The sequence below is a fragment of the Fragaria vesca genome, linkage group LG4 (genome assembly GCF_000184155.1).
Source record: "Fragaria vesca subsp. vesca linkage group LG4, FraVesHawaii_1.0, whole genome shotgun sequence".
Lineage (NCBI taxonomy): Eukaryota > Viridiplantae > Streptophyta > Magnoliopsida > Rosales > Rosaceae > Fragaria > Fragaria vesca.
Window position 1 is genome coordinate 20,862,094 of NC_020494.1, and position 20,384 is coordinate 20,882,477.

At 36.8% G+C, this 20,384-nt stretch overlaps 3 protein-coding genes and 1 pseudogene across 4 annotated transcripts in view; 2 read left to right on the forward strand and 2 right to left on the reverse strand.

Moving 5' to 3' along the window:
- Positions 1-20,384, reverse strand: part of LOC101295621 — an 880,650-nt pseudogene that overhangs the window by 657,973 nt on the left and 202,293 nt on the right. The gene's annotated exons all lie outside the window — the stretch shown is intronic.
- Positions 9-2,869, forward strand: LOC101308668 (zinc finger protein NUTCRACKER-like). The gene is made up of 4 exons (XM_004297515.1): positions 9-336; positions 462-735; positions 842-1,238; positions 1,522-2,869. Exons 2-4 carry the CDS (start codon positions 525-527, stop codon positions 2,534-2,536), a joined length of 1,623 nt encoding a protein of 540 aa, XP_004297563.1. The 5' UTR covers positions 9-336; positions 462-524; the 3' UTR covers positions 2,537-2,869.
- LOC101299375 (beta-galactosidase 17-like) lies at positions 7,884-14,557 on the forward strand. The gene is made up of 19 exons (XM_004297484.1): positions 7,884-8,031; positions 8,530-8,633; positions 8,832-9,027; positions 9,241-9,329; positions 9,535-9,615; positions 10,319-10,413; positions 10,634-10,704; positions 10,914-11,004; positions 11,075-11,192; positions 11,273-11,368; positions 11,459-11,507; positions 11,608-11,786; positions 11,889-11,966; positions 12,209-12,358; positions 12,585-12,635; positions 13,398-13,566; positions 13,683-13,828; positions 13,938-14,003; positions 14,082-14,557. The coding sequence occupies exons 1-19, from the start codon at positions 7,884-7,886 to the stop codon at positions 14,184-14,186; spliced, it is 2,082 nt and encodes a 693-aa protein (XP_004297532.1). The 3' UTR covers positions 14,187-14,557.
- On the reverse strand, positions 14,520-16,185 carry LOC101295327. Its single transcript, XM_004297551.1, has 2 exons — positions 16,061-16,185; positions 14,520-14,926 (listed from the first exon to the last, which is right to left on the reverse strand). The coding sequence occupies exon 2, from the start codon at positions 14,912-14,914 to the stop codon at positions 14,717-14,719; it is 198 nt and encodes a 65-aa protein (XP_004297599.1). The 5' UTR covers positions 14,915-14,926; positions 16,061-16,185; the 3' UTR covers positions 14,520-14,716.

The following is a 20,384-nucleotide window of genomic DNA, read 5'->3' on the forward strand; positions in this document are numbered from 1 at the left end:
TACTCTCTCTCTCTCTCTCTCTCTCTCTCTCTCTCTCTCTCTCTCTCTCTCAGTTTTGAACAGCCAAAGTCTTTATCTTTTGTTCATGATTGTGTGGCCATAGTTTGGATCTTCTTGGTAATATTATCAAACACATGGCTCTCAAGCCATGAGGAGAAGAGAAGAAAAGTAAAGTAGCTATAGCTTAGTTTAGTTAGAGGGATCTGCTTCACTTCTCAGCTTCACTTCTCTCTCTGTTGTTTCTTTTGAGAGCAAAACTCTCAAAATACCAAAATTGTCTCTTGGGTTGGAGCCAAACAAATCAGAGAAGAAACAATCAAGATGTGTTTATAGTGGGTGAGTACATATACATATAAGCTTGACAGACATCAATTGCTGCCCTCAGTTTTAGATTTTGTTTTGGTTTGGCTTTGTCTTCTTACTAGCTCAGATCCTAAAGCACTCTTCTTTTTCTCACTCAGACAACTCTGTCAAGATCCATATGAGCCATGGCGGTTGAAGCTTAGCAATTCAACAAGAAAAAGATGAAAGCTTTGCAATTTCAACAGCAACAACAAGTGGACGAGAACATGTCTAATTTAACTTCAGCTTCTGGTGACCAAGCTAGTGTCTCTTCTGGAAACAGATCAACTGAAATCGGCACCAGTAATTTTTCTCAGCAGTATTTTCCTCCTCCGCCGCCTCAAGCTAATAGTCAAGGTGTGAAAAGGAAGAGAAACCAGCCAGGAAACCCAGGTTGGTAATTAAATTGTTACAGTTCAGAGTTACCAAAAGGTGTAAACTTTTTGCATAATTATGTGTTTACTCATCTGGGCTCTACTCTTTTTGGGTTTTGAATCAGACCCAGATGCAGAAGTGATAGCTCTGTCTCCCAAGACCCTCATGGCAACAAACAGATTCATATGTGAGATCTGCAACAAAGGGTTTCAAAGGGATCAAAATCTCCAGCTCCACAGAAGAGGGCACAATTTGCCGTGGAAGCTAAAGCAGAGAACAAGCAAAGAGGTGAAGAAGAAAGTATATGTGTGCCCTGAAGCCAGCTGTGTGCACCATGACCCTTCAAGAGCTCTGGGGGACTTGACTGGGATCAAGAAGCACTTTTTCAGAAAGCACGGTGAGAAGAAGTGGAAATGTGATAAGTGCTCAAAGAAGTATGCGGTTCAATCAGATTGGAAAGCTCATTCAAAGACCTGTGGCACCAGAGAGTACAGATGTGACTGTGGAACTCTCTTCTCGAGGTAACAAAAACTAATTAATCACCAAAAACCTTAAATCAATTAATTAACTTTGAAATCCCAGATTGATTATTCTTGATTTGGTACATTGGAGTGAGAGAGATTGATGGGTTTGTGGTTACAGAAAGAGATCATGAACAAAAGAGAGGGTGTGAAAGTCAATACTGCTTCTGCTATCTGCTACTGTAAAAAGCAGTTTGTAGTTTTGTATATGGCATATTAATGGCCTTGTTTGCTTGTGTTTTGTCCTCTTTAATTTTTGGGGATTTTCATTTTTCTTATACAGGAGGGACAGTTTCATCACCCACAGAGCTTTCTGTGATGCTTTAGCAGAAGAGAGTGCAAGAGCCACAAACCCAACACCACTTCAAACCCTCTCTTCTCCTCCACCTCCTTCTCATCAGTCTCAGATAAACCTCATGGGGGGAGGCGGTGGACCCCATCTCAATTTCAACCCCCATGGCCATGACCTCCATGCATACAGTGCATTCATGAAGAAGGAGCACAACAATGATCATGATCAGCAAATTGGTAGCTTCAGTTCCACCTCCAGTCTCTTACCACCTTGGCTTGCTTCAGGCCCACCTCCCACTGCTCCCTCTATCTTCTCTGGAAATCAGGATCATCATCATGATTTCCAGCAGAACCTGGAGTTGGGTCCAAACCCTAACCCTAGCTTGGGCCCCACTCTCCCTCAATTCCAGGTGCCTGCTGCCGCTGCAGCGTTATCATCCCCACCTCACATGTCAGCTACTGCATTGCTGCAGAAGGCAGCTCAGATGGGAGCGACCATGAGCAGCAGCAGCAGCACCTCAGGCTCGCTCTCGGTGCCAGCAGGCATCATGACCCGGTCCCACCAAGGTGGTCACGTGTCTGACTTCGGAGGTCACGTGTCTTCTACCACCAACGGCGGAGCAGGAGGAGCAGGAGGAGGTAGTGTTCATCAACAACAACAGCAGCATCAGCAGCAAGCAGCTAGCTCTCTTTTGCATGACATGATGAACTCTCTGTCTTCGGGTACTGGGTTTGAAGGGACCTCGTTTGAGGACGCTTTCGGTGGCATGTTGGGTATTTCGAAGATCAAAGACGGGAGTAGGAGTGGCGGAGCTGATGAAAACGGTGGTCAAGGTGGTGGTGAAGGCTTGACCAGAGATTTCTTGGGGCTGAAAGCAATGTCGCACAGTGACATGATGCTTAATATAGCTGGTCTGGGAAGCTGCGTAAGCAACAACAATAGTAGCTCGACCCGTGACTCCTCGCAGATTAATCAAGTACCACAGAAACCTAATTGGCAGGGTTAGCCTGGCCTGGCCTGGATATAGCTAGCTCCATCCCCACATAGATGAGAAAGACAGAAGAAAGTTGAATATATCCTTTTCTTGATTTTGGATTCTCAAACAATATGATTTTGAGGAGAGTAGCTACATATATTTTGATCTTTTATGTCAATCTTCCCAAAGGGAACATCATCCATGGAACTTAAATGGAATTAAACGACGACATTTTGAGAACTTGAACGATGTGCATGCATTGTTTACTAATAGTTGTAGTTTCTCTTTAAGGCTTTATTTTCAATTTATGAAGGTATATATTATTCCTCATATTACATATTCGCATCTATGGATTCTATGCATCAATGAAAATCATGGGAAGGTTAAGATTCATGGAAATGCAAGTACGTGTTAATTAATATGAACGAAAAGGTCATACAAAGAAGAAAGGGTTTCAAGGGTTTCTTAATAGTTATTACATACGTTGATATCCATGTTTTGTTGGCTTTAGTTTATAAGAAACTTTGTCACTGTCTTTTTGCTATACACCAATGCGTAATTTGGTTGGTAAGATTAACATGCAATATGGTATCTTAGTTATATATGTGATTAGTTACACTAATTAATTAGTTAGTGTTTCTCAATCCTCCCACTAATCTAGAATTCCACTAACCCCAAAATCCCGTTTCGTCCTATGTGTAGGCCACTTAAAAATTGCAAAGTAGGTTTAGTCTGTCTTAATCCTTGGATGTCATACTAATTATCCCAGTTAAATAATTGCTGTGAATAAACCCAGAGCAGTATCAATAAAAAAAATATAAAAATATAAAAACTCAGTAATTTCTGATTCTAAAGTATGTAGGCAGGGAACTTTGAATATCCGAAATATGCGGATTATATATATGGGATAATGGGAGAATGGAAAAACTAAAGCATTGGATTCTCAATGTATGTGCAGGCTAGGCCAAGGTGGGTGTGTGGTGTGAGCATAGTTAGCTGCTGCTGCTGCACAAGAGCACATTGTGAAAACAAAAGAGAGATGCTGTTTGATACCTAATCTGGGTGCATTGCTAGTGGGATTCAATCCCGAGGAAGCTAGATCAGCTTATGTTCTTTTGTATAAGTTAGTACCTAACAGTAGTGAAAGGTTTTAGCTTTAGTACCCTTTCCTTTTGCTCCCATGAATAAGTAACTTATTATGCATTCTTGTGTTGTGTGTGTGGAAGACAAAGTTTGTCTGTGGGCACCGATCAATTCTTGTACTATATATTCGGCTCAAAAGAAGTTTGGTTGAAATGTATAGATCATTTGATTGGTAGTGGTATAATTTTTTCGAGCAAATAACGCGTCTTATCTTCAAATATCTATATGTTTGTGAATAAGTATTTTAATTACGTGTGGTAATAATGTTAAATATGAAAATAAGAAAAACTAATGGTCGTCAATCGTGACATGTTGGTTATCTAAATAACTAACACTGTAGATGCACGCCGTCAATGAGTATAAATCTCACTACACTAAAATGGAGTGAGGTATATATGAAAATTACATTGTCTTCTAAACAAATGTAAAACACGAAAAATAGGGAAGAGATCAATCAAACACCAGCACCATATTGGTTTCGATGCTACAATGATCGAAATGGTCGAGTTTGGTTTTCACAAATGTGGTGTGGAATAGAAAATTAGGCAAGTTGAGGTAGATTTGGGTTTTTAATTTTCCACTTGATGAAGAGAGAATGCTACACAAGTTCAGCAGAGAGGGTCAATTAAATGGTTCTCATATATATATATATATATATATATATATTGTATTGAGGAGAATATTTTCCCATTGAAAAGTGGAAAAGAAAATGAGATTATTTGATGTGACCTGCCGACCTGGTAAGGAATAAGTGTAACCTGATGTTACTGTCATTGGTTTTGCTAGCGTATATTCTACATTACATTGACAGCAACTGTTTGCTAGTAAATAATTTAACAAGAACTTATTTATCAGCGCTACTGTTAAGTTGTCATGGATATTGCACTAAAGAATATATGATCAGTCGAGTTATCTAATGAAGCTAGTTATGTGCCTGCATCAGGTAACCTTCTGAATTTTTGAAAATATTTGGACAATAGCTTTTGTTTATGTAAATACAATAATCAAGACGGTTTAATAATTATAAGCTTACAAATTAATATTGGAAAATTAGAAGTTTAACGTACTATATATGATCATCATCGTCATTACATGCATGTTACCGTGAGAGGACTATTTCGATTTTGCCTTTGATATATAGGAACTTCTTTATTTTAATCAAACCTGGCAAATGTGAGGTAGAAGAGCGATATATAGGAACTTGAGAAATGAATCATTTCGATCACTTAGAATGTGCATATCAAAATGTTTGAAGGTATTTACAATCGCTTATGTTCATTGGTCATACAATCTTTTCAACAATTTGATAGATCGGCTTAGAATTACAAGAATATGATCACACTCTTGATTTGATAATTATACTTGCAAAAATGATCTTTAAATGAAAGTCTAGAACTCTAGATCGAGTAATAGTTTAAGGAAGTTAAATTTGAATTCGAATCCTCTCATTCACTGTTAGAAAAGAAAATTACAGTTGAAGCAACTACGCTTCGATAATTAGAAATGATCAATCATTGAAATCATATGGCATGGGGCTCCATATACGTTTGTTCCTTTATATTCAATTGATTAAGATATTTCGAAGAGCTCTTTTCACATTTTAATTTGTATATATGTATAAGATTATAAGGTGCATGATAGCTAGGTTAGTGCTTCTGCAACTTCAAGCCTCAAATGTTGAATTAGGTCAGTAATGTAAAGTGATATACACTGGCATATATGCATCAAAATGCTCTATATATATGCCTCTGTTTGTACACGTGCGTGGCCTCAAAGGTTTACATTATCACAATATGCAAATTTTGAGTCAGAAAAAAATAAACATGATTAGCCTATGATCATCAGATAAAGGGGCTTATATATGAAAACCAGCTGATCGAGGTTGAAGCTAAAAAGAGCTCGAGATTCTCATCTTTATAAACTTGATAATAATGTTAGGTCAATATGCATAGAGATATGCATGTCTGAGCTAGCTGGCTGGCTTTATATATTACTTTGAGAGAGTTGAGATTGGTCTTGGAGGGCCACTTTGGTTTTTTATTTCTAACAAAAGATTCCTCTCTGAAATCCTCCATGATCTTTCGTGTGTTATATTGTTATAGAAAGAACACAGAGACCTTTCTGAATTGTCACCCAAGCCAGCATTGCCATTTTCTTGTTTGCCTGAGAAAAAGAGAGAAGTGTGTAGGAAGCGAGTAGCTTGAGAGCGTGTCTGTCATTTCACATTCAGGTACAGATATTTCAGATTCACATTCACAGGATAGGTAAAAGCACTGAGAGATAGAGAAGGCATGCCCAGCTATAGTACTCCATGTCTCCATGGATGGCCAAATTGATGCTTTGGGTTTTCTGGGTGCTTACTTTTTTGTATTGAGCGCTGTTCAAAAACACAAGAATAAGAAATGATGGGGTCTGTGAAAAAGCTGCAGAGAAACCAAGGCAAATGAGCAGATGCCCCAGAATAAAAGAATGAAGGGCAAATTTTCATGGTGGGGAATGGGGATCAATGGCATTGGTATGACTGATCAAAAAACACAGTTGACTTGTCTTTGTCAAGATGGTTTGCCTCCCTTTGTGTTAATAATGCAACCTTTTCTCTTTGACTTGCCATCATCATCATCATCATCTCTCTAGGTTATCTTCTCCCTTCTGTATATGCATGTTTGCTTTTCTTTTCTGTCTCTAAGCTCGCTTTCTCTCATTTCACTCTCATTGCAGGCAGACTGCACATGGTGATGGAGATGTAGGAGAGAGCTAGCTTGAATTGGCATGGTGATATATGTCTAGCTCTTCATCTCTTTCTCAAAATTAAAGATAGCAAGATAGCTACTTCTTCATAAAGAATCATAATTTGCTGGGTTCATTATGGCTGAAGTTGATCGATGTGAATTACAGCATACTTGATAATGACAATATATTCCTCTTTGCCTTCTAATTAACCATTAAAGACAGCAGAATTGAGATTGAAATATAGGTAGCAGCCGGTATCTATAGGTCAGTTTTAAATACAGTTCAAATATCACTATCAAAATGCTGATAAAAGAAAATTACAAACACTTTTACGATAAATATTAGATAGCTAATGGATTGCTTTTCCTCTTTGCATTTTCTTAATTAGACAAATTTTCAATTAGGTCAGTAGACAGTAGTCATATATGCACTATGCCAAACTTTATCAGAACATTGTCCAGAGAAATGAATTACAATATACAAATACCTAGCTAGTTCTTTTCAAGCTTGTTCAACTTACCACAACAAAAAAAGCTGTTTAGAATCTTTAATCCTTGTGAATGTCCCATTACTAACATAGACCAGCTATAGTTTCATCTCTGTGTTCTCTGAATAAGAGTTTATGTTCCCCTCTGTATTGTGCATCTTTAACAAATAATTAATCAATAGTACTAATTTCAATATTCCTTGAAAGAGCCAGTGCTGGCAGTGCATATATAGATGTATACATGCATGTATTAATCTCATCAGCTTGTGAGTGATGTATGTATCTGGAATTAGGAATTAATAATTGAGGGTCGTTAATTAAGTGATATAAAATGAGCAAAACATATCATATGTACCCTATAAACCCAAACGAGAAGAACATATCTGTACGAAAAAAAAATATTAGAAGAAATTAAATCATCATTTTCTGGCAAATGAAAACAAAACCTGCAAGTAGAACACAAGCTGGTCTCCTCAACTGTGTAACAAATTTGCAAGGACAAGACATCCCCTTAGATTGGGCTGTTGCTATGCTTTTGGACCTACCCAAGTTCATTCGGCTAAAAATTTCTAGGAGGAAATTAATTGTAGCTCCTACAAAGGGTTCAATTAAACTTCAAACCAAAAACGTTGTGGACTTAATTCACAATTAGTCTTTGAGTTTGGATGATCCATTTTGCCAATCTCTTACTTTGGATGATCCATTTTGCCACATGAGGTTAGGCTTTGAGTTGAATGATCTAGGATAGGAGAGGCAGCCTCTCTGTTTACCCTATTCATTAATCAAAGAAGGACTGAGACCAGAATAATAATTTAAGGATTCTGTTTGATAGGGTTAATGATTTAGTTTTCTGTTTCAAGTTATTACCACAACAGTAGAGACCCATTTGGTACATTTTGACACCTGACCGTTATTTGGTAAAACAGTTTTGCAACTCAAGCAATGAAGTATAATAAGAGCCTTGTCGATCACCATAATAGTTCTTCAGTGTTGTTGTCCACCTCCAACTGGTCAACAATGGCGAGGAAGAGAACCACAAGACTCACCTTGTTCTTGTTCCTGCTCCTCTCCCTCGTAACCTTCGGGGTCTTTGTCCCTGTCTTTGCTCTTCTGCCTTCTCTTTCCCAATCTCAAAATGACCAACAGCACCATCCAACTACCAAAAGTGTAAGTCTTCTTTTACTTTTTTTAATTTTTTTAATTTTATTTTTATGGCAGTTGTGAAATTCATTGCAAATGGAAATTGAGTACAAATGAAGTTCTGGGTTTTGATTGTGGGTCAGTTTGGTTTTGTTTCAATTCATTTACAGAAGCAAAGCATTAAGCTTTGATCGTTATCTGGGTTCATTTGGTGTTTGATTTCTGGATTTTGATCTCTGACCCCATTGTATGGTGAATGACATTGAATTTGGTTGGGAATGTTGATAGGAGATAGATGATAGTTTATGGGATGAATTTTGAGAGTGAATTTCACTTTTTGAGCTATGTTTCAGAGTTTCAGCTACCCAATTGAGGGCTGATGAGAATTACATGGTTACTATTGATGATCAAGTTGGAAATTTCCATCAATTGTACTCAATTATAGTTAAAAAAAAAAGTGTGTGTGTGTGAGTACTTCATCTAGTGGATTGAGGAGTTTGTTTGGTCGATTTTCAGAATCCAGATATTGTCAGAAAGTTTGAAATTTCAGAAGACAGGTTCTGGAAAGATGGTCAGCCTTTCCAGATCATTGGGGGTGACTTGCATTATTTTCGGATTCTTCCTGAGGTATTCTTCCTTCATTGGTCTGACTGAGTTTTTACACTGTTAAATATATACAACATCAGCTGAATTCATCAAGTTGAAAGAGCATGCTGAGGAACTTCAAAGTTGTTCCATTATAAAATACAGTTTCATGCGTTTGTTGAAAAGAAAGACCGTCCTCTTTAGTAAAGTCTTGAATGTATTGATGTGGTTATGTGGCAGTACTGGGAAGATAGGCTGTTGAGAGCAAAGGCGTTGGGATTAAATACTATTCAGACTTATGTTCCCTGGAACCTGCATGAACCAAGAGCTGGTACTTTGAATTTTGAGGGTATTGCAGATATAGTATCGTTTCTCAAACTCTGCCAGAAGCTTGGGTTTGCTGTTATGCTTCGACCCGGACCATATATATGTGGAGGTCAGTAGTGACGATCAGATTTCTGGAATTTATGCATTCATTTCTGTTAACTATACAGATGAGAACCTTCTCTATTTCCTTTTCCCCTACACTATGTATCTTTTGTCTTAAATGTGTGGGAGATATAACCTTCAGTTTCCACGTAGTAGTGGAGGCTGTGATGTTGTTATAAAATGGTCATAATAACTTTTATTGTATCTGCTTATATTGTAGAGTGGGATTTGGGTGGTTTCCCTGCTTGGTTACTTGCCATCAAGCCTGCTCTCACACTAAGATCATCTGACCCAGCTTTCCTTCAATTGGTATGTATTCCTTATGCATTGTCTTCTTTGTAGATATAGAATGCACAATATACTAGTTCTGCAAATGAACATTTTGGTTAAGAGAGTATAATATATTGGATTATGGTGATATGATTTTGACATACAAGTAGGATATGGTCCTCGACTACCAACCTATTTGTTTGTTTGCAATATTTTGATATTGCTAAATTGTGAACTCTTGAAGGTTGAAAGATGGTGGGGAAGCTTACTTCCAAAGATAGCTCCTCTTCTCTATGGAAATGGTGGTCCAATCATAATGGTTCAGGTAAGTGGGGATTAAAATTTTCACTTGACATATTCCCGTGATGCTTAAAAGATTTGACAAATCATGAACAAAATGCTAGGATCAAGTGTCCAAGTTGCAAAAACTGGATGAGGGCTCTTGAAGTGTTGGTATTCAACTTAATTATGGAAAACTCTCTACAATGCATCCGAGTTCAATACAATGTTTGCAAAGTAACTTCAATTATAATTCTAAAGTAATATTTGTCATTTTTGGATGCAAGAGAAATTACAATGCAACTTCATACCAAAAATATATTTGTGATCTGTATCAGTGAGGGAGTCTAGGAATTGATGGACATTTTACAGAGAATGAATTACTATCAGGAACATATTTACCTCTGAAACTATTTGTGAAATATTGATGTGTAAGTGTACTTCCTTGAAAGACATAGGGGACTCCGCATTATAAAAATTTAAAACGGATTCGAAAAATATTTGTTCATGGCATTTCTTTTGTACTGTGTACTTCGAGTTCCATGGTTGATTCCTAACATGTACCAGAAAACATGTTGTGACACTTCCAAAAAGTTTCACTTTTCCATTTGATTAACAGTGTGTCCTTACATATCATCTTAGAATTCTTAATTTATTGTTCACCATTGTCCAACGAATTGTTCAAGATGCTTGATTCTCTTACTTTGAGATTGTATTGGTGGTAAATCACAGTAATCAGGATCTTGCAGATTGAAAATGAATATGGTTCATATGGAAGTGACAAAGCTTATCTTCATCACTTGGTCTCATTGGCTAGAAAGCACCTTGGGGAAGAAGTAATTTTGTAAGTCATCCAGCCTTGTGTCACTTAGCCAATGGTATTGTGTATTTGATAATAGTGACAGAGAACAGTCACGAGTCATTCATGGTGGCCCAGGTGTTACCTTGAAACAAGACCGAGTTATTCACTCCAATTAATGTATCAAAAATTGGTGTTCTAATTGCTTTGAGCTGATGGACATTTTACGTATTACAATTTTCACGTTCCATTTTCATTTTTTAAGGTATACTACAGATGGAGGTTCTAGGGAAACTCTAGACAAAGGAACAATTCGTGGAGATGCTGTCTTTTCTGGTAAAGTTCACTTCAGACATTCTTATACTGTTTAAACTTGTAATCATGAATTACTTTCCTCAATACCATGTCTTCAATAAAGTATGCTAAACGTGGCTTAACAGAATTTTATCTGTCCACGTAGTATTGGCTCATGACGTAATATAGCCACTCTTATGAGAGCATCATTCTCTTCTTATAACCTCTGATCCTTATTTTGTGATTTGCAGCTGTTGATTTCACCACTGGTGATAATCCTTGGCCAATATTTGAGTTGCAAAAAGAGTTTAATTCCCCAGGGAAATCACCACCACTTTCTTCGTAAGTTTCTAGTAAGTCATCATTGATTTCATTTTTGGGTAGTCAAAATGCTAATATTGCTTTGCTTCAGGGAGTTTTACACAGGTTGGCTTACACACTGGGGGGAGAAGAATGCACAAACTGACGCTGATTTTACAGCAGCTTCCTTAAAAAGAATTTTGGAAAGAAATGGTTCAGCAGTGTTGTATGTACGTGCTAATATTCATACTAGTGGTGCTACCAAGTAAAGATATATGCTAAGTCTTAACCTTAAATTTCATATCTCCAGATGGCACATGGGGGAACAAACTTTGGATTCTATAATGGAGCAAACACTGGTTCAGATGAGTCTGATTACAAGGCTGATCTCACTTCCTATGATTATGTGAGAACAAATGATCTTTTTTGTAGTAACTCTGGCTCTTAATTTATGCTATAAACTATAAATTCAAAACTGCTAACACTTGTTTCCCAGGATGCGCCAATTAGGGAATCTGGGGATGTGAGCAATGTAAAATTTAAAGGTATGTTTTTAAGTATGTTCTCTCATGTGGATCAATATTATCTTTTTTCATTGTACTATAAGTCTATAATAAGGTTTATCAAAAATGCTGTTTCTTTCAGCACTTAGGAAGGCTATAGAGCAATATAGTTCAGAATCTCTACCTCCAGTTCCATCTGATATTGAAAAGAAAGGATATGGATCTATTCACGTATCAAAAACCGGGAATTTGTTTGATATGATACATGATTTTGATGTGGTTGAGTCTGAAATCCCAATAACAATGGAGTCGGTAGGCCAGGTGTGTAAGATTATGTACTTGTAGCATGCAAAAATTGATCTGAATATTTTCCCACATTACGTTCCAATGTATAATCTATTTATCAGTTCTTTTTGCCTTCAGATGTCTGGATTTTTGTTATACGTAAGTGAATATAATGCAACGGAGTATGATGGTGGAAACATTATATCCATACCAAAGGTACTGCAGCCTTCGCATATTTTACTGCTAAGCCGGTAATTTTTACAATTAGATTTATTGTGTCTGAGATAATTTCCTATATACCACTGCTTGAAATTTGTTTTATCGTTTCTGACTGACATAAAAAACTTAAAATTGTCGTTTGTTCCTCACATCGAAATATTTTTTGTTCAGTGTGTGAAATATATCACACATTGTTTTATTAGTCTACAAAGGATTGAAACATTTACTTCATGTTTCAGGTGCATGACAGAGCTCAAGTTTTTATATCATGTCCTTCTCAAGATGGTCATGGAAAGCCAACATACGTTGGCACATTTGAAAGATGGGTGAATCAACCAGTGACACTTCCTAATACTAAATGTCCCTCCAAAATCAGCTTATATGTGTTGGTAACCCCAATCCTCTCTATTCATCCCTTCCTTTGCTTTTACTTCTATTTCTTGTCAGGAAAATTAAATTAGGAATCTTCACAAGATATAGTTCATAATTCAGAAGTATTGATGTACATCTGTCCGATAGAATAAGCTTTAAATGTTTTCCATTCTTTCTTCTGTCTATAAATGCTCAAATTTGCCCTGTTTTTCCTGTTTAATTTGGTATTTCCTGTTCTTGTAGGTTGAAAATATGGGACGTTTAAATTATGGGCCATATATCTTTGACATGAAGGTAAAGTGCATGCAATAAGAAACTATATTCTCTATTTCATAGTATAATTTAGAATTTAATTCAATTTACCCCCTTGTGGTTTGGGGGTGACTTTATGTTAGTCCCTACACTTTTATTTTCATCAGTTTACCCCTTGAACTCTTCAATTTCTGTCTGCCGTGCCCAAATTCTCATATTCCGTTTGAATTGACCTTTAATTATCAGCAGTTAAGGTCCGATTTGCCCAAATTCTACATACTGGCCTCACAGTTAAGGTTAAAATTATCGGTAGTTAACGTCCGATTTGGACAGAATATAGGACATTTGGTCATGCCTGAGGAAAATTCAAAAGTTTGAGGGGTAAACTGATGAAATTGAAAGTATAGGGATTAACATGAAGTTATTCCCAAACCTCACGGGGGTAAACTGAATTTAATTCTATAATTTATGTAGCATAAGTTAATTGGTAAATCCCACTCAACTCTTAATTAGTAATCCAAATTTGTCCTAGTTGCTTTTGATTGCATATGGTGTCTTTTTAAGTTGTTCTTGTTCAGTGTACTAGATATAATGTTCAGTGATAGTTTTAACTTTGCAAAACAATGAGCAATGAATCATGGATGTAGTCAAATTCCATCATCTTTTAAGTTGTTAAGTAGCTATTTAACTGCACAACATAATTGAGGCAAGACATATTCTGTGTGTTGACTAAGTCAAAATATGATTTCTGTCAAGATACTAGCATGATCAGTGATATTTGACTGGTTTTCTTACTCATTGCAGGGTATTCTATCTTCTGTTTATCTAGATGGAAGAGTTCTCCGTGGATGGAAAATGTACTTGTTGCCTCTAACCAACCTGAACGAGAATCCCAAAGTCAATCCCATAATTCAGGCTACAGAATCTGGATTCATTACAATGTCAACCCGTAAAAAGTTAAAACCAAAGTCTGGTATGCTTCTAACTATGCTTTCAGTTTTCTTTCAGTAATGCAAAGCTGCAACATTACTAAGGTCACCGTCCTGATCACAAGAAGAAAAAAATAATTATATTGATTTTCTTTTGCAGCAAAAGCTCGAATTGAACCAGCATTCTATGCTGGAAAGTTTTCTATCAGCAAACAAGACAAAATAAAAGACACATTCGTGTCATTGAGTGGTTGGGGTAAAGGAATTGTGACCATTAACAATTTCAATATAGGAAGATATTGGCCGGTAAATTAGTGCTTCTCTCTACACCGTACAATATCTCCAGTATATATTACATTTAGAACATGCACGTATTCTTTCACTCTACATATTAAGACATGGGTGCATTTTGCAGTTAAAGGGGCCACAGTGCAACCTCTATGTTCCTGCTCCTATCCTTAAGCATGGGGAAAACATTGTGGTATGAAATCCCAAAAGTGATTTTTGATCACTTATTTTTGAGTGTTCTTCTTTTTCTTATTTTTGTAATGTTTCACAGGTTATATTTGAGTTACAAGCGCCAAACCCTGAGCTTGTGGTACACTTGGTGGATCAGCCAGACTTCACCTGTGGTCCTAGTAAATCGAATCTGCATCAGTTGTAGTGCAATTATCGTATGAGATGATCTGAGTTTTGCTTGAAGACTTGAAAAGGGTGGAACTTGACTGTTCTTGATTGAGAAATGCTAGCCCATCAGAAATATCTTCCATCATATGCCTGTATACAGAGTTGATGGATACGCAAATCAAGCAATGAAGCATTATATCCTGTAGAGAAAAGAAAGAAAGATGTATAGATTGGTACAGTGCATAGGTCTGTAACTAGAAGGGAGGATGTTATACCAATTGTTGGCTTTTACAAATGGGCAGGCTATTAATTTTTGTTTTCGGTACTGTTCCCTAATATCAAGTAAGCTTTGGTCTATTGGATAACTTTTTCACAGTTCAGACAAAAAAAAGGCACTTATTTTATTTCAAGTGTTTCAGCATTGTCGTACATTCAAAATTACATCGGTCTTGTGTCTTGTATTCAAGCTTACAACTCAAATGTAGCAAATTTGCTCCCATGTCCCAACAAACACAGAGGGGAAGCCAACACTATGCTACAGAAATTACAGGTTACATCTACATCAACTCATTTTGAAGGCTGCTTGGAGTCATCCTTTGATTCTTGTTTTGATGACAAAGCAGCACTTGCTGCTGCCGACATGGCAGCTGCGGCTACACCTACCTTGGCACCACCTGCAGCCTTCATTGCAGTGGCTACTTTTGCAAATGCTGCTATTCCTCCCACAAGTATAGCTCTCAAGGCAACTGTTGGTTTTATTGCCATATTTTATGCTACCTGCAGTTTCCGATGATATTAAACTTTCATTTGGGCCACCAAGTCTATTGAACATCAGTGAGTTGTATATTCCACACACCCAAAAGTGAAATGTAATGAAAATCACAATGCAATTACACGGTAGTGAAAACATCACATTGGTTTCTCTCAAGGATTTACCAAAAGAAGAAAGAGGGCCATGTCCCAAGGATTGACTAAAAGATGGAAGCATATTCCCTCAAGGCTTTATGCAACAAACAAACCTGAAGAGCATATGCTTACAGATTCTGATCCATTAACATTAACTGGCTTAAGATAAGCATCTCCTTCTTAGCTTTTAATTTTTCTGATTTTCTAAAGCTGATAGAACTTAAGTTTTGACAAATGCAACTATATTTAGTTCGTAAAGTTATTAGAGTATAAAATAAGCTCTAATGGATCATCTCGAGAATGGTACAATAAATGTGCACACAAAGTTCTCAGCAAATATGAGAAAATCTAATCAGAAAACACTAGCTGCAATCATCAACAACCTGACCATAACAGAATTCTCATCCTAAAGCTGCCGTCACAATTTAATATTGTTCTTGTATGCAGAACTAACTTGACATAAAAATTGGGTACCCCTTCCGCTCCAATTCTACATGATGATTGCCCATTTAGTGCCAAAGTAGAACATTGTCAATAATTAACACGCCTCATATATCTCAAAGGCTCTGAACCCCTTTTGCAGACCATACAATAGCTACACAAGCCCCAAATTGAATCTCTAATTTCCGCCTTTCATGAATTTCATAGACATTCCAAATCTCATAACACTCAGAAACTGAAGATGTTTCTGGACTCTGAAAAATGTATTGGATTCAATCTTTTGTTATGGAATGCCATTCAATCTTTTCTACACGATGACTGCCATTCTAATAAGGCTCAAAGTTCTACGTGGGCAATGCATTGTTTCTTGAAAAAAAAAACAAATTCCCACATCTTCCAATTAAATTAGTAACCTTCATAGTAGCAGGTTTTCTCATAAAGCAATCAAATCAAAATAACCCAGATAGTTACATGCAATCCTAATCATAAAATCTAATCACACACCAAACACATCCAATTCACAAAATTCCCAAAATCAATATGTCAGAGAGTTAGAAACCGAACCTTAAAATCAGACACAGTTCGATTCTCTGGGCAAAATTGGGTGAGAGAGAGAGAAAGAGAAACGGGTGCCTGATTCCTTTAAGTAGCTTCCTGCTCTCTCGGAAACTAGAAATGAGGTCTCTCTCTCGCTCTTGAAAACGTCCCATTTCTACTTTCTAGTGTTGAATTTGGGCCAGCGGCCCAACATATTTAAACCCAATTACCCGATTATGGTAATCCAGCAAGTTTTATTCATATTATGAGTATCCAGACCATTTTTTTTCAAACGTTTGATCTACTTTTGCCCGTATATGACATAGAGAGTCTTTACAGTGAGGACCTTTTAGTTGAGGATTTGATGATGATTTTTTGATTTATGGTTTAAAAGACTTAATTTTCGATCACATTTTAACATTTCATCCGTTCAGTTTTTAGGTTTATATGACATATAACCTAAAAATCACATTCATTCACTGAAAATCAAACAAATATATAGGTTTTGTTGCTCTCATCGTATCTATATTGAAAAAAAAAAATCAATAACATAGTACGAAAAATTGTATGTACTTAACTAGCTTCAATTAAAACCATCTTACAAACTCGATTGACATCTGCATCTTAATATCATTATTTATTTTCATAATATTGTATCTTGTTAAGATTATAGGAGCGATATAGAGTATGGTAATTTGGTCTTTTAGCTATTCACCCTAGTTATCTTGTTATATAAACTCTTGTAATCTACATTTTACAATCAATGAGAATAGCCATAATATATCCTCAAAGTGTTATTACTCTCATTTTACAATTTCTGTATTTTTATTTCAATAAATCTATAATTCCTATTATATCCAACTATATAATTTAAGCACCCACACAACATATAACAAGTGCTTCTGATTTCATTTTTTTTTGTTGAAAAAAAAGCTTTTAATTTTCCCAAAAACAAAGCCTGCAAATGAAAAAAGAAAAGACAAAACAGAAAAGAAAAAAAGCTAGCGCTGCCTATATATACAGCGGTAGAATTGAGCCGTTATACGTGCTCCTTTCTCTCTCTCATTCAATTTTGAATTTTGAATTTTGAATCTTGTTCCTCTCTCTGTTCGCTCCGGCCAACCACCACCGGCTTCACCGCCGCAAGGTAATTTCCCTTTTCTTTTGTGTTGTTTTCGTTTATTTCTTCTCACTTGTGGTTATCGTGTTTATCAATTCGAATAGAATTGGATTTCACAAGGCTCTTGATTCTTTTGGATTTTGATCTAGGGTTTTTGATACTGTTTTTTCTTGATTCAATTTCAGATGGATTGGTATTGTTCGCTGCTGGTGGGCTTCAATTCATGGTTATGCCACAGCCCCTCAATTTGAGGTAACAATGGGTTCATGGTTTACCATTTGATAGGTTGCCTTCGATTAAAGCGTTGCCTTTGATTTATATGTTGCCTTCGGCCCTTCGATTAAAGCGTTGTCTTCGATTAATGCGTTGTCTTCGATTAAAGCGTTGTCTTCGATTAAAGCGTTGCCTTTGATTTATATGTTGCCTTCGGTTAATATGTTGCCTTCGATTTTGTCTATTTACAGGGATAATGGTGTGGGTTTCATATGATGGTTCTGCCACATCCCCTCAATTTGAGGTAATAATGGTTTACAGGGATAACGGTTTCCCATATGATAGGTTGCCCTCGATTTATAAGTTGCCTTCAGATTATACGTTGCCTTCGGTTTTGTCTATGCTAAATAGAGAGATTGAATTTACAGGGATAATGGTGTATCCCAACGATGCAAATTTTAGTCATCTGAGGGAGAGACGTGCATGAAATTCAATTCAAAGATTGGTACTCCCTCTTTTGTTGAGGATAAAGAACCATGTTTTGTTATTGTATTTGTGTTGTCAAGGCAGAAATCAAGCATTGCTGAGGGATATGCCTTATTCCTTTCTTCTCTCATTGTTGCCATCCTATTTCAGGATATGTTGCCTTGACATGAGATCTATTAAATGGTGGAATTACACCATAGAGCTGGTTGTTACTTTGTAACAATTGTGCCAATGTTGCTTATTGATTACTTAGAAATAAGAGTATTTGACTTAGAAGTTGTTAGCAAACTTTCTTTGGCAGTGAGCTTGGAAAGAGTAGATATGGTGGATGGGATAGTCTTGAAATGGAAAACAGAACACTTCATTACAGATGTCCTATTTAAACCATTGCCCCAGTTTTGGATATGTCAGTTGTGGATTACCATGTAGGGAAACATGATTAATTCTTTGCTTGTTGTGGAGTGGCTGAGGAGGGGTCATTAAGGATCATTAGAAGCGGTATCACTGTAGAAAAGGTACTGAGCACAACTCATATATATCAGGGTATTACTGGTACATGGTCATTACAGATGAAGGTGACTAATAATACTTAAAATTCTTTCTTGTCCTATTGTTTGTTAAGGAAACCAGGGTACTATCAGTTGGCTTAAGCTATACTCATGTGACGGATTCAGTTGTTTTCCAGCCTGATGTTCCTACATTAGATTTATCAAATGGTGGAATTATACATAGAGCTGATTGTTACTTTGTAACAATTGTGCCAATGGTGCTTATTACTTAGAAATAAGAGTATTTGACATGAGAAAGGTTGCCTTTGATTTATAAGTTGCCCTCGGTATAACATTGCCTTCGGATTATACGTTGCCTTATGTTTCCTTCAGTTTTGTCTATGCTTAATAGAGAGATAGTGGATTTATAGGGATAATGTTGTATCCCAACAATGGTGGGTTTCCTGTGATGGTTCTGCCACATCCCCTCAATTTGAGGTAATAATGGTGTACATGGATAATGGGTTCCTTCGATTTATAAGTTGCCTTCGGATAATACGTTGCCTTGGGTTTATATGTTGCGTTGGGTTTTATCCATGCTTAATAGAGAGATTGAATTTACAGGGATAATGGCGTATCCCAATGATGCAAATTTTAGTCATCTGAGGGAGAGATGTGCGTTAAATTTCAATTCAAAGATTGGTGCTCCTCCCTCTTTTATTGAGGATAAAGAACCATTTTTTGTTATTGTATTTGTGCTGTCAAGGCAGAAATCAAGCATTGCTGAGGCATATGCCATTTTTCTTTCTTCTCTCATTGTTGCCATCCTATTTCCGGAAATGTTGCCTTGACATGAGATTTATTAAATGGTGGAATTATGCCATAGAGCTGATTGTTACTTTGTAACAATTGTGCCAATGTTGCTTATTGATTGGCACAATTGAATGTGAATGTGAATGTGACTTACCAGTTTGTGTGTTCTTGGAGTTGGGAACCTGGGAATGCTAAAAACCAAAGAATGAATTTCTGCTGATACAAGAGCATATTTCATGATTGAAAATTTTCAATCCTGATGGCATTAAGGTCAAGAAACTGAGTGTCTTTACAAAGGTTTACCATGCAAGGCAGTTCTGTGGGTTTCTGGCTGCACTAGTACTTATGGGGGATGGGATGGTCTTGAAATGGAAAATGGAACATTTCAAACATGATCAAATGTTTGCTTGTTGTGGAGTGGCTCCGGAGGGGTCATTAAGGATTAGAAGTGGTATCACTTTAGAAAAGTGCTACTAAAAACGGCTCATATATATCAAGGGATTACTGGTACATGGACATTACGAATGAAAGTGACTGATACTTTCCATTCTTTTCCGGTCCTATCGTTTGTTAAGGAAACCAGGGTACTATCAGTCGGCTTACTGATGTGACGGATTGAGTTGTTTTCTAGCCTGATTTTTTTAATTTGGCATGTGGTGTGTAAATGATGGAATGCTGGTCCAGTTTCACAAAAGTTCAGTCAGGCTTTGTCTGCCCACCTAGGGTGCGCGTTCTGATGGTGTTCCATTGCCTTCTCCAGTTTGTACATCTTGGTTCCCAGAAAATATGAGTATCATTTCTGCTGATACATAGAATGATCATTTTGCCGGTTTTGTCTATGCTTAATAGAGAGTGAATTTACAGGGATAATGGTGTATTACAATCATGCAAATTCACATTGTTGCCATCCTATTTCGGGATATATTGGTTTGACGTGAGATTTATTAAATGGCGGAATTACACCATAAAACTAATTGTTACTTTGTAGCAATTGTGCCAGTGTTGCTTATTGATTATTTAGAAATGAGAGTATCTGACTTGAGAAATTGTTACTAGAGAGATGCAAACTTTCTATAGTAGTGAGCTTGGAAAGAGTAGTTGGGGTTGGTCCTTTGAGATTTAAAGATATGGGTATCTGAAATGAGAATTTTATGTGAAACCCAGGGAATGCGAAAAATCAAAGAAGTTTGTGTGTATAGATCAATCCTATGTGTATAGATGGTGACTAACA